This window comes from Patiria miniata, unplaced genomic scaffold, assembly GCF_015706575.1.
Source record: "Patiria miniata isolate m_02_andy unplaced genomic scaffold, ASM1570657v1 HiC_scaffold_1, whole genome shotgun sequence".
Taxonomy (NCBI): Eukaryota; Metazoa; Echinodermata; class Asteroidea; order Valvatida; family Asterinidae; genus Patiria; species Patiria miniata.
This window is the reverse complement of record NW_024037047.1, coordinates 31,756,307-31,770,712: the sequence shown is the minus strand read 5'-3', so window position 1 is coordinate 31,770,712 and position 14,406 is coordinate 31,756,307. Positions and strand designations below refer to the sequence as shown.

The window sequence follows — 14,406 nt, the reverse complement described above, 5'->3', positions numbered from 1 at the left end:
CCTGGTTTTACTAAGCAATGTTTTTTTCGTGCTTAAGCAAATTTTGTGCTTAAGCAGCTCTATGAAATTGGGCCCAGCTGGTTATCAGCCAAAACACCATGACATTGCTTGTGACTGGTATTTAGCTGTTGTTTACTTGGCATAACAATCGCATGAAGTTTTGGCCGGCGGTATCCTGATTACATCAAGCAAGGTTTATGTTGTGCTGTGCTGAAGCAAGTTGTGTGCTTAAGCAGCTCTATGAAATTGCCCCGATATCATTATTCCGGATTCAAGTAATAATAAAACATTTACCAGGGGGAAAAGAAGATACATGTATATAACTTACGTGAAAGCTGAAAAAATACAATGGCAATCTTAAAGGTATTTCATCTGAAGAAAACACGACGGAAGATACATGTAAAATTGATCGACGTAAATAATTCTCTCGTTAACAAAGTTGCATATTAAACAACAGTGTCAAGTAACTACCTCCAAATTCCTTCTTTTAAAATAGCCGATTTGAGATGTTTACTTTAAATAGAATATCTATAGTTGTATTATTCATTTAAGTTCCCATGCCGCGGTGAAAATTGTATCCAATTATAATTATCTTAATTATCGATAATAACTTTGCTTTCCATTGAAAGGCACACTAACAAGTTTGTACTTCTCAAGTGCAAACATTACAGAAAGGTCTTTTTACTGTCGTATTTAATCGTCGGTGGAAAGATTTATCGTATTTACTTTTAAAAGACCCTAGGGCATGTTGAAAGTGATATTAAAGATACAATCGGTTTTATCGGTGGTATGGAAGACTTTACAATTGTTGACTGCTGTGATGTAGGATATGTCGTTTTTTTCGCCTCGGGTGCTATGCGCCCCTCGGGTGTTCAAATTGTTTTGTTATACCTCTGTCTTGGATTTTTGGATTTTGATGTAAAAATCACGAAAACAAACAGCAGTAAACACAACAGTCACGACAATCGCACGTCAACTCTCATGCACGTCGCGTGCTCAAAACAGCTGGTCCTCTGTTAGTTCGCTGCTACCACTCATGTGTGAAAACATAGTAAAAATAGCGTGGGTACCAACGATACAAGCATTTCATACCCTACGTACCGTACGTACGAAGTCATAGCACACTCCACGTGAGATATCATGCATGGAGGGATATCGTACGTGATATCCCACAGGGAGAGTGCCAAGACTTTTCATAAACTTAACACGTGATCGATCTAGGCCACTGACAACAGGCCTACAGTATCGAAGACAGAGTTATAACAAACAACATTATATTTTCTGGCATGTGTTTTTTATATACAATAAACCAAAATGCTTCCTTCTGATTTTTACTAAAGGTTATGAAAAGTAAACGCCTTGTGCCGAGGTGGGCCTCGCCCTAGGAATACCAAAATTGCCAGACAGGGCCCAGTTTTGCCAGTTGCCACCATTTTGTCGTGACGATGATTGTGGTGACTGTCTGAAGGTGACGTCAGAGGGGTTTGGACCCACAAGACCTCCGCTAATGTTGTAAGGCACAGACGCCGATCTTTGAGGGTGATTCGCGGCATAGGCGGGGGCTCGATGCGGGGAGTTGGGACGGGAATATTGCCCCATTGCAAAGGGTTTCTGATGGGGACTTAGGTGCGGGCTGCGGGAAACACATCCATCTCGCAGATTCTCACTGGAGTCCTCCACTCTGCGAGATTTAACGGGAATCGTGAGCAGGAGAAATACTGGCAGGAAGAGCAGGCCGTGCAGCGCTCCCAGGGAGATCACGAGAAACATGGTCTTGAAGAAAGTCCGGAAGATGTAAGAGTCCGTGAAGGCAAGAACTACGACACCGAGTAAGGTGGAAAGGGATCCTTGGACGATCGGCATGCCGAGGGAGTACAGGGCGTAGATGACGCTGTCACGACGGCAGCCTGTGTTTGCTGCTATGTAAGCATAGCTTATGTGGGCTGAGAAATCCACACTGAAACCAATGCAGAGTATGAGGTTGGTCATGGCGATGGAGTCGAGGTTGACCTGCCAGAGGGTCATGAACCCGACCACCCCTGTGACGATAGAGGCTACGGAAAGGGTGACCATGACAGAACAGATGGGGTTGGGGATCATGAGCAGAGCCACGATCAACATGGCGCCTACCGCAATACCCATGTTCTGTAGTGTGTTAGGCAGGATGGCTATGTATTGATCGAAGAAAATAAAGGCTGGATGGTAAGCTATAGCAGGCAGCTCTGAGTTCTCGGCTATCTCCCTCATATCCGTCATCATGAATCGCTCTTTGTCTGTGGAAACCAAGTCCTTAGTGGTGACAAAAAATCGCGATGCCGCCACAGTCGTGTTATCATCACTGAAGATGATATCTAAGGAGTATCTCTGGTAGGCGGAAATTGTCAGGAAATTCTGGCGCAGAATATTTATGAACTGAGTCTGGGTTGGATTACTGAGGCCGATGGTTTGCAGGAACTCCAGATAATCTCTCAGCCAAGACACAGTCAGATTCTGATCCTTACTGTACGTGTACTTACTCGCCTCCATCTTAGCTAAGGTCTCCTCCATGAGATCTTGCACCACTGGATTCCACACGTCTCTGGGCTCCGTGAAGACAAGCGAGACTTGAGGGCCGTAGGTCGTAAAATACTGCGATTCATCATCCAAAAAGTCGGCTGCGTAGGAGTTATCCCTGGCAAGGTTGCGGAGAGTGAGACCCTCACGAACCTGGGTGCATCCGTAGATGGCGGTGCCTAGGTAGCCCAGAAACAGTAATATTGTCAGAATCACCATCCACCAACGTGTGATAAAGGGGCCGTAGTAATTTTTGAAGAACAACATCAGGGCGTGGTCGTTAGTGTCCCCACCCTCCCTGTCAGTGGGTTGCTGGGACGAACCACCGGCGCAGAATAAGGTGTAGGCTGTGGACGTAGACCCACTCTTAGGTCGGACTTTGTGGCAGGACATACAGTGTCGGTTAGCTGCCTCGCGACGACCAGTCAGCACCATACAGGCGCCAAAGAAAGTGATCTGATAGGCGTAGTCAAAGATGACAGCCACACCCGTGTACATGCAGAATATACGGACGGATCTGAAGAACGTAATAGCGCCGATTCCGAAGGCCAGAGCATCTGTAATGGACGTGATGGTAATAGACATGGCAGCTTCAGAGAAGGCATGGCGCATGCGTCGTTCCACTGACCATCTGACGTCAGTCTGTCGCCAAGCAGCCAACATGATGAACATATCATCAACTCCAATACCTGTGAAGAAAGAGAAAAAAGTATTTAAGCAATTACAAAACTATTATCGTCAATGTCAAAAATTGTTAATATTAATACTTCATCTCTCAATGAAAGAAATCCATGCTTTCTAATCTCCTCTGACACCGGTTACCATGATCATGGGGAAAAATGCTTTCTCCCTCAATTCTGTCATTTGTCTTGTCTCACATTGTTAACAATATATTTTACAGCCAATTTTAGTTCCAATTCCAATTATGTTTGAAAAAAAAATCACCTATTGGACCCTTATTGGCACATTTTCCGCGACTACCAAGAAGATCACCAATCCAGTAGTAATGAGAGAACACTCAATAATATATCCTTTCGGTTTGCGGCAACCCCGTGTGGTAATAACTACTGCTTAGAAGATATTTAGTTCTGAAAAGAACTTGTCCTGCTTATTAGCAACTTCGCTTAGTAGTTTTATTCTGATAAGAACAGTCTCCTAACGATGACTAGAGCAGGCTAGTTGAAACGTTGAGACCAAAGACAAGTTCTTTAGAACTGAAAGCAGGACTGTTCTTATCAGAACAAAACTATCAAGAAGTTGATAATCAGCAGGACATGTTCTTTTCAAAACTAAATATCTTCTAAGCAGTAGTTATCACGACATGGTGTTACCGCAAACCGAAACGATACCGATACTCCACCATGCAAATCCTCAAATCTTATAACTCAATAATATAGTTTAATTTTAGGCAATTTCATTCCGTTGAATAGATGAATAGGTCTTTACTTTTGCCGTCAGGTTATCCATCTTGGAAAATGCATAACGCTAATGGAACCAGCTACCACCTGAGACTCAGTCTGTTCAGTCTCTTTTATGTTTAAGACCAAGCTAAAGACTTTTCTTTTCAAAAAGGCAATGTATAAGCTTTTACAATTATTTATTTTACATTTTTATTTTGTAATTTTAAGTATAATTAGTTTTTGGCAATGTTCTCTAATGTTTATGTTCAATTTTAATCCGTCATTTTAATATTTGTTAACAGTTGTTCGGATCTTGTAAAGCGCATTAGAACACTTTCATTGTATCTGCGCAAAATTATCAAAATGTTTAGTAATCATTGTTATCATTATTATGATGACAATGACAGAGGAAATCAACATTAGGTTCTAATTATTCTTTGTGAATCATGAAGAATTTTTTTTGTGACCTTTTTTGTTTGTTTTTCTTGAGTTTTGTTGTTTTCAATATTGTTCCAAGCAATGAATATTACACATTTCAACTTCGAACCAATAAATACATTACAATAATAAACCTGCAGCATTAGTAAGTGTTGTGATGGTTTCGTTTTTGGTTTTTGTTTTTAATGTCAAGAAAAAATGGTCAAGTACTTCTCCTCGGACTGTCTCTCCTTGGAACATTATCTGAATCTTGTTTCTCTTCTACCTTTAATCTTTCATAATTCAAAAAAATATGAACAGATATACCCTCTGTAACCTTAAGCCTTATTCCATTTTTCCTGTTTTTCTTAATTGTAGCCCACAACTAGCACTTCAAGTGGCCTCGGCATTGTGTTTGGTCAGGCGATATCTACAGAAAGGGTTGTTGTTTGCAATGTCAGCGAGAAGCCTTGTTTTGACCACCAGAATGCTTTTGGGTCAACTGTATTGTTCATGCAGTGCCGTTCCAATTTTCAACAGATTCAATTGTTTTCGTTATATAAATATGTTTTTAGCAACCGCAAATTTTCTTTTGTCAACAACAAAAAACACCTTCAGTTTTCCAATTCGGCCATTTATTGTGACGTGGGTAAAACACGAAGCGCGAAAACGGTCAAGGGTGATAACTTTGCTTTGTGTTGTATGACAAACTGCGCCTAGTTACTGCCAACAGTGGCCTCTAGACGAACCCGTTAAACACACACCGGGAGGATGTTCAAATACGAGGCAGGCTTCGAACGAGAAATGCTCGATTATAATTACGGGTGGTTGATATGATTAACATAATCATTTGCAGCATAATTTTCTGTAAATGGAGCTTTGAAAGTGCAGCTTTTTGGTTTAAAGACAATTTTATCTGGGCAATTCTACTCAAAAGAGGACCAGACTGAAAAGTAGAAAATATAAAATCTTCAAAAATATAAGCACTATCACCACATGTGGTATAGAATTAAAGGGATAATAAGACCTTTTATTTGAGTGGTGTGCAGGTAAGATGCAATATAGTCCAAAAATTCTTTCATTTGGGGTTAAAAACTGTAAAAATTATGGATTTCATTGAGTCATTTTGGAATCTTGTTTTCACATGCAAAATGCGAGTGGTACGTAGGCCTATCACATGCTGAATGAGTTTTCATGTTTAGTTTCTTATGTGTTTTAACTTGTACCAAAGCCCTATGTAGAAGTTTCAACTCAGTGGATATTATACTTTTCGAAAAAAAACCAGTGAAACTTTGCACAAGTATGTGGTCTTGAAACACACTTTTGTCTAAATAATTTTATTTCCAAAAAAAAAATCAAAAAAAAAATTCACTGATCTTTGGAAATCCCCAATTTTTGTTGATTGACGGATTTGATTCTCTGTGTCTTCTTCAATTAATAATGATAGTGCAACATTTAATAAATAGCTGGTGTGATGTATTTCACTGCCGGTGAACCCGACTACCAGCACCAGCCCCCCCCCCCCCCGCATCTCGGCTGTGTAATTACATATTTCACTGAAATTTGGTATGCATGTACGGAATCACTCATCTGCAATGTTTTAGCGAAATCTGACGATGCATTTTTGAAAATATGATCATAAATTCACACTACGTTGAGCTGTGAGTGAGCACTTACACCATGCGCACGTTCAGAGAAATCTTTACATTTTATGACATCCTCTGCCGAAGAAGTTACCATTTTTCAACGTAATTCATGTCCGGACTTAATGAAATTGATGTCAAAATGTTCATGAGACAACACCCATGAATTAAGGTCCGGCCAAAGAGAATGTTAATGCGTTGCTAGGAAACACAGAGGGGTCGGATTCTAACACAGCCGTGTGGTTCTGAAGGCGATTTCTATCAAGGTTACTTATTTTGAATGATACTACATGCACACAGACATGTTCACGTTGGCGGGCGAAATCTTTGATAATTAATTTCTCCCGTTTTGAAAACCGTATTTTTATGTAACTTTCAGAGTTTATTTCCCTTATAATGATGTAAGTATTTGATAAAAATTGTCGTGATATGTTCATTACTTTTTGTTGAAATTGGCAAAATAGGCCTGGATAAACGAATGAAGTTTAGAATGTCTTCTTCCGTTATAATTTTACATTTCAATTCAATCATACTGAGCATAATTATTTTCTGAGAAACAAAACTTTCAAAAGACTATGTTTTTGGGGTGCATGAATTTCAATGCTCTGTTAAAGCGTCTTAGTACGTAATCGGATTAACTTTGCTGATCAATGAGCCACGCTTCGCCTTCGCAACCACACGTCTGAACAAGGGGATTTTACGGTGACACAGTGCATGGCTCTAAATGTTTGACTTCCACATGTCTTGTTCCTGGTTCAAATCTAACCTGATGTAATTCCCCTCAAGCCTTTAATTAATTTTCTCGTTGTAGTTCACTCTTCAATGGCTGCCGGCTGCTGTACTGACACACCTCCAAACATGTTTAGATTACTGCCACGAGGCAATGAATAACAGAGGACACAATTTGAAGTTGATAACGATTTTACTTTTCACAAGTTCTAATTTCGTTTTATGAGAATGGGAGCCTTGTATGATGTAAAACATACATTCGTTTCAATTTTAATGTTTGCTACATTAAGAATTGCACTTAAATGGAAAGGTTTAAATCGCTATTCTGAAAAATAAAGCTCGAATGATATATGGACACCTCGTCATTACAAACTTTGGTTTCATTGACTTTTTGATTTAACTGTTTATTAGTTATGTTGCCTTTAAATTTAATTGTCTTCCCTGCTTTATGTTTCATATTAAATGTATATTGTTGGGCCAAATCATGTATTACATGCATGACTAAATAGGCGCCCTGCATAAATAAACGTGAAATTATGAGTCAATAAGTTTGCGTCTGATATTATGACGTCTGGTTAAATACCACTCTGATAATTATAGGCCTTCGTGTGTGAATATACGCCTACTACAGGGTGAGTAAATAAAAAAAGGAAACCCAAATGTCGGGACCGTTGTTTTAGTGAAGTTCTGCATGTAGCACTTTCAAAATCTAGGATATGAAAGCCCAATTCACAGGCTTTCTTTTAGAACAAGCATCCTTCAAATCGATCATGCAATTTTCAGGTTTATACGGAATTTTCAACACAACCACCGTTTTACAGTTCTGTCCACGGATCACAAAAAGGTAAAGTTTTCTTTCAGCAACACGGAGACAAATCACCTAGGGATGTGTGAATTGTTTTCGTTTTGCTGAAAGAACGCACACCTTTTTTGTGATCCGTGAACTTTAAAACGGTGGTCGTGTTAATACAATTCTGTAACTTGAAACGGACATGATTGATTTGAATGATGCTTGAACTAAAAGAAAGCTTATGAATTGGGCTTTCATATCCTAGATTTTGAAAGTGCTGCAGAACTTTACTAAAACAATGGTCCCAACATTTGGGTTTCGTTTTCTTTTCTCACCCTGCCTTACATTTCCACGGTGTGTTAACAAGTAAGCTTTGCTTACCGAGGATTAGAAATGGTGCTGAGCCGACGACATTAATGTATGGTACTCCAATGTAGCTCATCAGCCCGAATGATGAAAGCACGGCCAGGCCAGCAGATAGGACACCACATGCGGCCAGCCAGGGCTTGCTACGCACCCAGTCTAGCATCACGCAAGAACAGATACTGAACGTGATCACGATGGTGAACGTGATAGAAAAGTCCTTAATGACACTGGAACTAGCTTTATCCAACTCGCTCTCCAGAGTAGTAGACACCTCGCGAGTTACTGTGATGACCGATGACGTGAAGGCCTCAGCCACTTCCAGAAACTTGTCCTCCCACAAGGCGCTTCGCTGGTCCTCCACGCTGTCTTCGTATTGTAAGAAGTAGGACAACTGAATAGACTCAGCCGAGAGGACATCATCTTGAGAACCTGATACAAAAGTCACTCCGCCTAGTCCTCCACCGAGAAAATAAGTTACGATGTTATCGGTTGGTGAGGTATAGAGGGGAAATGTCAGGGTGGTCGACGGAACCTTAGACGAGTTGTAATCATAGGCAGCCAGTATGGCGTTCTCGTTACAAACAACGTCCCATTTCACGCAGAGATCGGTGAATGTGTAGTCCACGTTATCGTGAGTGATGCTGATGTTCATGATCTGTTCGTGTAAATCTAAAATGTCATCCATGGCCGCCTGTGTCAGGATGTTCTGTCCATCCTTGTGCCGTATAATCACGCTGCCAGCCCGACCAAGTCTCGTTAGACGTGACACCAGCGTGTCATTGTCACCGTGCTCGGCAAATAATGTTTCCACCGTGTTTCTGTCTGTCTTGGCCTGGCCATTTTCAGGAGTGTACAGGTTCTCCACGCTCTGTTCCTCCGTCAGAAACACCATCCCAGCGCCCAGTGCCCCGGCCAGCAGTGGCGGCACCAGCAGAAAGGGAATCGGGTGCTTCGCGATGAAACCCCCGTAGTTGAAGAAGAACAATTTGATGATTTTCTCGATGCAATCGAACGCCATTTTAATTCTACACAAGTGACAATCGACTCTGTTCGTGTGATATGGACATGGTATCGTTTAGTTGGTTTTACGGCAACCGTCCGTGTGTTCACGCGTTAATACGGTCGTTCAATGAACTATATGAGTAAAACTACAGCATGTCCCCAACACACGTATTAAGCCACTATTTTTTCCCCGAACAACGCTTTTGTCAATGGAGACCAAACCATTTCCCAAGGGCGGATCGATCGTTCACGCACAGCTATAGCTTTTGTGTTTGAGGTCATACGTACAATCATGCCCTTCGCTTCGTTATGCATAGTACGTGTGGTAGTGTAGCCAACTCGAAAAGGTATTGCTCATGCGCTGTAAGGCCGTGACAATGGTGAGGCCATCAGAAAATGTTCATGATGGCAGATGTTGCTGGTATATGAATCATTTTATTGTGGAGAGAAATAAAATACTAACAAATAACAATAGGCCAACTCTTTAATACACGTAATTAGTTTATTTGAAAGCAGTTAAAATTGTTCAGAGAGCTGTTACCCTCACAAATTGGAAATTATTTGATTATGGGGTCTTTAATGATCATTGTTTGTTCTTTAAGATCAATATGTCCATTCTTTTTTATTCATCATTTTATTTAAAATGAGTAATGTAATTTAACCGCAATTAAGCTTTTAGCTGTCATGGTTAAATAAAATAAACCATTTCAAATCATATCAAATTTCCTTATCGTTATAGTGTGTCACAAACCGGGCTCAACTATACGAAGTATTTATGTTTCTAGGACACGTCCCTGATAAAAAAAAGGAAATCTTCAGAAACAGATTTTGATATTTACAAAAGAAAATAAATATTTATTTACACTACCTACAAAATATACCAGAATTCAATGAATGGGGAGTACTGTTTGACTAATTCAATTCCTAGACCCTAGTTACTTTCCCAATACTTATAACTCTACAACCTGAGGATAATACTCAATCAGTTCACTGTTGGGTGAGCGATCGTCCAGCGGTCCACGAAGGGATCCTTGCACTGGCGAATCGGAGGTGGATGACGCTCCTTTACATGCGACTTGGCGGGCCAGATGTCCACGACCTCAGTGTCTAGAGCAGGAAGGCTCCACAGTGCAGTGGGATGAATCACAGCGGTCCCAGCCCATGGGCGGTTCCGATCAAACTTGTCTGGTGTGGTTCTAAATCCACAATAAGGAGCCCTGAAAATATTAAATACAATAATAAACACCTACTTCCTAGTATTTTCAGGCTTAACTTAAGTACATTAAATGGACCACAAAACAGTGTGAATATCCTCCCAAAAGGGGCGTGTCTCAAAAAGCAATTTACCATGTTATTAACCCATTCAAATATGCACGATCTACATTACAACAAAATTGACTCATTTACCGATGTTGAAATGAAATAATTACATTAAACTAATAAGAAAAATCATTTAAATACAACTTACAGTATATACTGGCACCTAAGACCCGGTACACCGTCAAGGGGTGCAAATCTCGCTGGCTAAACAGCTTGTGAGAAACAGCTATACACAGGTAACAAACGCTGAAAACAGCTCAAAACAGCTAACGCTGACACTTTGGCTAACACCAAAACCAGGATTCTCAAATCCGCAAAATGAAATCTAGTAAAAACTAAATTATCAGGAGCTATCGCTCAGTATGTGCTATCGCACCTCCAACCTGTTTGCTTCTCCCCTCAACCGCTCGCTAAAATTCTACGGCACTCAAAGTATGTGAATACTTCAGTAAGTCAGTCTAGAAAATGCAAATTCCAACCTTAGAAATTCACATACCACCCACAGCCCTCTAAATGTTATGTAACTTAAAAATCCACAAATTCTTTCAAACTTTCCAGCTACGGCCTTATTCGGGATACCACTCCCCAAAATCAATCATAATTAACATATTCACTATAGGCCGTATCAACAAAAGGGAGGCGGACCGTGAAGACCTAATGAATATTAAATATAAAGAAACAAAATTGCACCCTCTTGTGACACCACTCCCTTTCCAAGAAAAAAATTGTTGTTGTTATGGTTGTTTTTTTTTCTTTTTTCAAACCAAGCAATTATTTTCTGTATCTCTGATTAAATAAATTTATACATCATTATTCTTCTAATATATACACAGATAAACCTTTCTTCTTGTGAATCCATAAAATAATTGTCATTGATTTTCAGTGTATTTACAAAATGCAATATTTGCCATTAAACATAATTCTGTCATTTCTTGGCCATTATTACGAAAATTGTCTCAAGACCGTTATTTCCAAAGTTTAAACCATTTAGTTGGCATCACTTGTTATTTATACTATTCATACATTGTTCACCTAATTCTCTGGGCAACGGCTCAGAAAGTCTGCCCCTATATTGTCTGTGCCTTTGATGGCCTTCACTACATATCTGTATGGCTGCAACGCCAGTGACCATCGCATTACTCTACTGTTACTACTCTTAGCTTGGGAAATGTAGGTAAGTGGTGTATGATCAGTTTGTAAGATGAACTGTCTTCCATACAAGTACACCTTAAATTTCTCAATAGCCCAGACTAGGGCCAAGCATTCGCGCTCAATTGTAGAGTAAACTCGCTGTCTCGGCAGCAGTTTTTTGCTAGCAAAGCAAACAGGAAACTCTACGTTATCATGAGTCTGCAAGATGACAGAACCGATCCCTATGTCTGATGCGTCAGTTCGCACAATGAATGTTTTCTCTGGGTCTGGCAAGTGCAGTATAGGAGATGCTGCGACGCGGCTCTTAAGTGTAACAAATGCTCACTCGTGTGGCTCTTCCCAAACAATGTCCTTAGCGCTCTTGCCTTTAGTCATGTCTGTTAGCGGACAAGCAATCGCAGCAAAGTTGGGTATAAAACGCCTGTAATATCCTACAAAGCCTAAGAACGAACGAACTTCCTTCTTGGTGGTGGGCCTACTTACTGACATGATACCTTTGACCTTGTCTGGTTGCGGTCTAATGAGACCTTCACCTACAATATGACCTAAGAACTCTAGAGTCTCAAATCCTAAGTAGCACTTGGTTGGCCGAGCTGTTAAGCCAGCCATTCTAAGCCTAGTCATGACTTCCCTAAGCACATCTACATGTTCATCCCACTTACCTGAAAAGATGAGGATATCATCGATGTAATTGATGACATTATGCAGACCAGACAACAACTTGCGCATCATCCTGCTGAAAGCAGCGGGGGCATTGATCATACCAAACGGTAAGACGGAGAACTGGTAAAGACCATCTGATGTTACGAATGCTGTTTTCTCTTTGTCTTGTTGGGCGATGGGGATTTGCCAATATCCCTTCGATAAGTCTATTTTAGAGAAATACTTCCCTTGTCCTAATTTGGCCATCAAGTCGTCGGTGTTGGGTATGGGCTCTGGGTCGAACACTGTTACTTTGTTTAACTTGCGGAAGTCGATGCAGAACCTGTTGGAGCCATCTTTCTTGTGAACTAAGACTATGGGAGCGGCATACGGTGAAGTGCTGGATTTAATGACACCAAGTCTCATCATCGTCTCAACTTCTTTGCGGATGGTATCTTTGACAGCATGTGGAACTGGGTACGGTTTGGATCTGATTGGGGCATCTGTGGTAAGTTTGACTGTATATTCGACTAAATGTGTCCTACCCGGCATATCTGTGAACACGTCAGTGTATTCTTCAAGTAGGTTTCGGACGGACTGCGTTTCAGGCTCACTTCTGTTCTCGTCAATATGGACATCCGTTGAATACTCGTTCTGCTCTAGAGGAGGTAACTCGAGCGCTGGGGTGTCATCATCGAAGTCTTCGTCAGCTGCTTCTACAATTCCTGCACAGGCTAACGACAAGTGGTTGGAGACTGACATTACTTCTGACTTCTCATCTTCGCGTCTCACATATTTCTTCAACAGGTTTGTATGGTAGGTCTTATCCTTGTTCCCAACCTTGACTCGGTAATCGTGTTTGGCTATCTTCTTTGTGATTTTGAAGGGACCTTTCCACTGCATCAGTAGCTTGTTTTGGTAAGTAGGAAGAAGAATGAGGACTTCATCATCCCCTGCAAACTTCCGGTCACGACTTCTGACATCATAGTACTTGCGGTACCTCTTTGAAGTTTTGCTCAGTTCCTCTTGAGCCATGGTACAGGTAGCTTCCATGCGTTCACGCAGGTCGACTACATATTGGTAGGTTGATTTGACCTCTTCATCTTCGACATGTTCTGTAGTCCACAAGTCTCTAAGGATAGCCATTGGTCCTCGAAGAGTTCTTCCGTAGATCAGCTCAAACGGTGAGAATCCGGTGCTTTCCTGTGGGACTTCTCGGTATGCGAACAACAGGGCAGGTAGATATTTGTCCCAATCTCTTGGCCGTTCACTACACATGCGACGAAGCATTTTCTTAAGAGTACCATTAAACCTCTCGACGAGCCCGTTGCACATCGGGTGGTATGGTGTTGTGGTGAGCTGCTTGACCATTAACAACCGTCCAACCTCCTTCATCAGATCAGAGGTAAACTGTGTCCCCATGTCAGACAAAATCTCCTCTGGAACACCGATGCGAGAAAACATCTGCAGTAGGGCCTCAGCGACTCGCTCTGTTTCAATCTTCTTGAGTGGGAGTGTCTCAGGGTACCTCGTTGCGTAATCGACAAGTGTTAGGATGTAGCGATTACCTTGCTCTGTAATTGGAGTGATGGGACCAATCAAATCAACAGCCACTCTCCTGAAGGGGGTGTCGATCAACGGCATCTGTCCTATGGGGTGCTCTGGTGATGCTTCCTTTAGAAACGGTGCGCTGACACACATCACAAGAGACGCAGAATCTGTGGGAATCACTGTATACACCTGGCCAAAAAAACTTAGACAAAACTCTGTCAGCCGTTCGTTTAGACCCCATGTGACCTGCCATTGGTGAGTCATGAACTACACGAAGAACAAAATCCCTGAACTGTTTCGGAACAACCAACTGTTTGAATGTGTGACCCTGTTCTATTCTCGGTGAGGTGAACTCTCTATAAAGCAACCCATTCTTAACCATGAACCTGACTTCATTATCCTGACCTGACAACTTCACATCACCTGTCTCAGCCATCTTCCAAAACTTCTCCAAACTTGAATCTTCCTTTTGCGCCTTGAGGATCTCCTCACGCGTCCTCTCTCTTCATCTTTTGTCCTCTAGTCTCCACAGCTTGAGCCTCATTCAACGTCACAGCGTCGTCCTCGATCAGGTTGACCTCAGGTGTGCTGGTCTTTGCAGTATCGGCATGAACCTCAGCTGGCTTCACTGCGTCAGATTTGGTCTCGTTCGAGTGCATCTGGCGTGGAACCCATGTGTGATCGGGATCTTGTGCTGGGCTTGCCCCGGCGATGTTTCCGATGACTACGTCATAAACTGGATTTTTCATGCACAAAGCTTTAACAATGCCAGAGAAATATGGAGTGTCAAGTTTAACCTGGGCTACTGGATACTTACGTATTGTTCCATCCATCAGAACAC

General features: G+C 41.5%; 2 protein-coding genes across 2 annotated transcripts; both read right to left on the bottom strand.

Moving 5' to 3' along the window:
* Nucleotides 1–1,277: 1,277 nt before the first annotated feature.
* LOC119728893 (patched domain-containing protein 3-like) lies at nucleotides 1,278–9,152 on the bottom strand. The gene is made up of 2 exons (XM_038201330.1): nucleotides 7,914–9,152; nucleotides 1,278–3,242 (listed from the first exon to the last, which is right to left on the bottom strand). The coding sequence occupies exons 1-2, from the start codon at nucleotides 8,914–8,916 to the stop codon at nucleotides 1,342–1,344; spliced, it is 2,904 nt and encodes a 967-aa protein (XP_038057258.1). The 5' UTR covers nucleotides 8,917–9,152; the 3' UTR covers nucleotides 1,278–1,341.
* Nucleotides 9,153–9,882: 730 nt separating this feature from the next.
* LOC119732846 lies at nucleotides 9,883–13,658 on the bottom strand. The gene is made up of 3 exons (XM_038206454.1): nucleotides 12,035–13,658; nucleotides 11,698–11,749; nucleotides 9,883–10,096 (listed from the first exon to the last, which is right to left on the bottom strand). Exons 1-3 carry the CDS (start codon nucleotides 13,656–13,658, stop codon nucleotides 9,883–9,885), a joined length of 1,890 nt encoding a protein of 629 aa, XP_038062382.1.
* Between the last annotated feature and the right edge of the window lie 748 nt (nucleotides 13,659–14,406).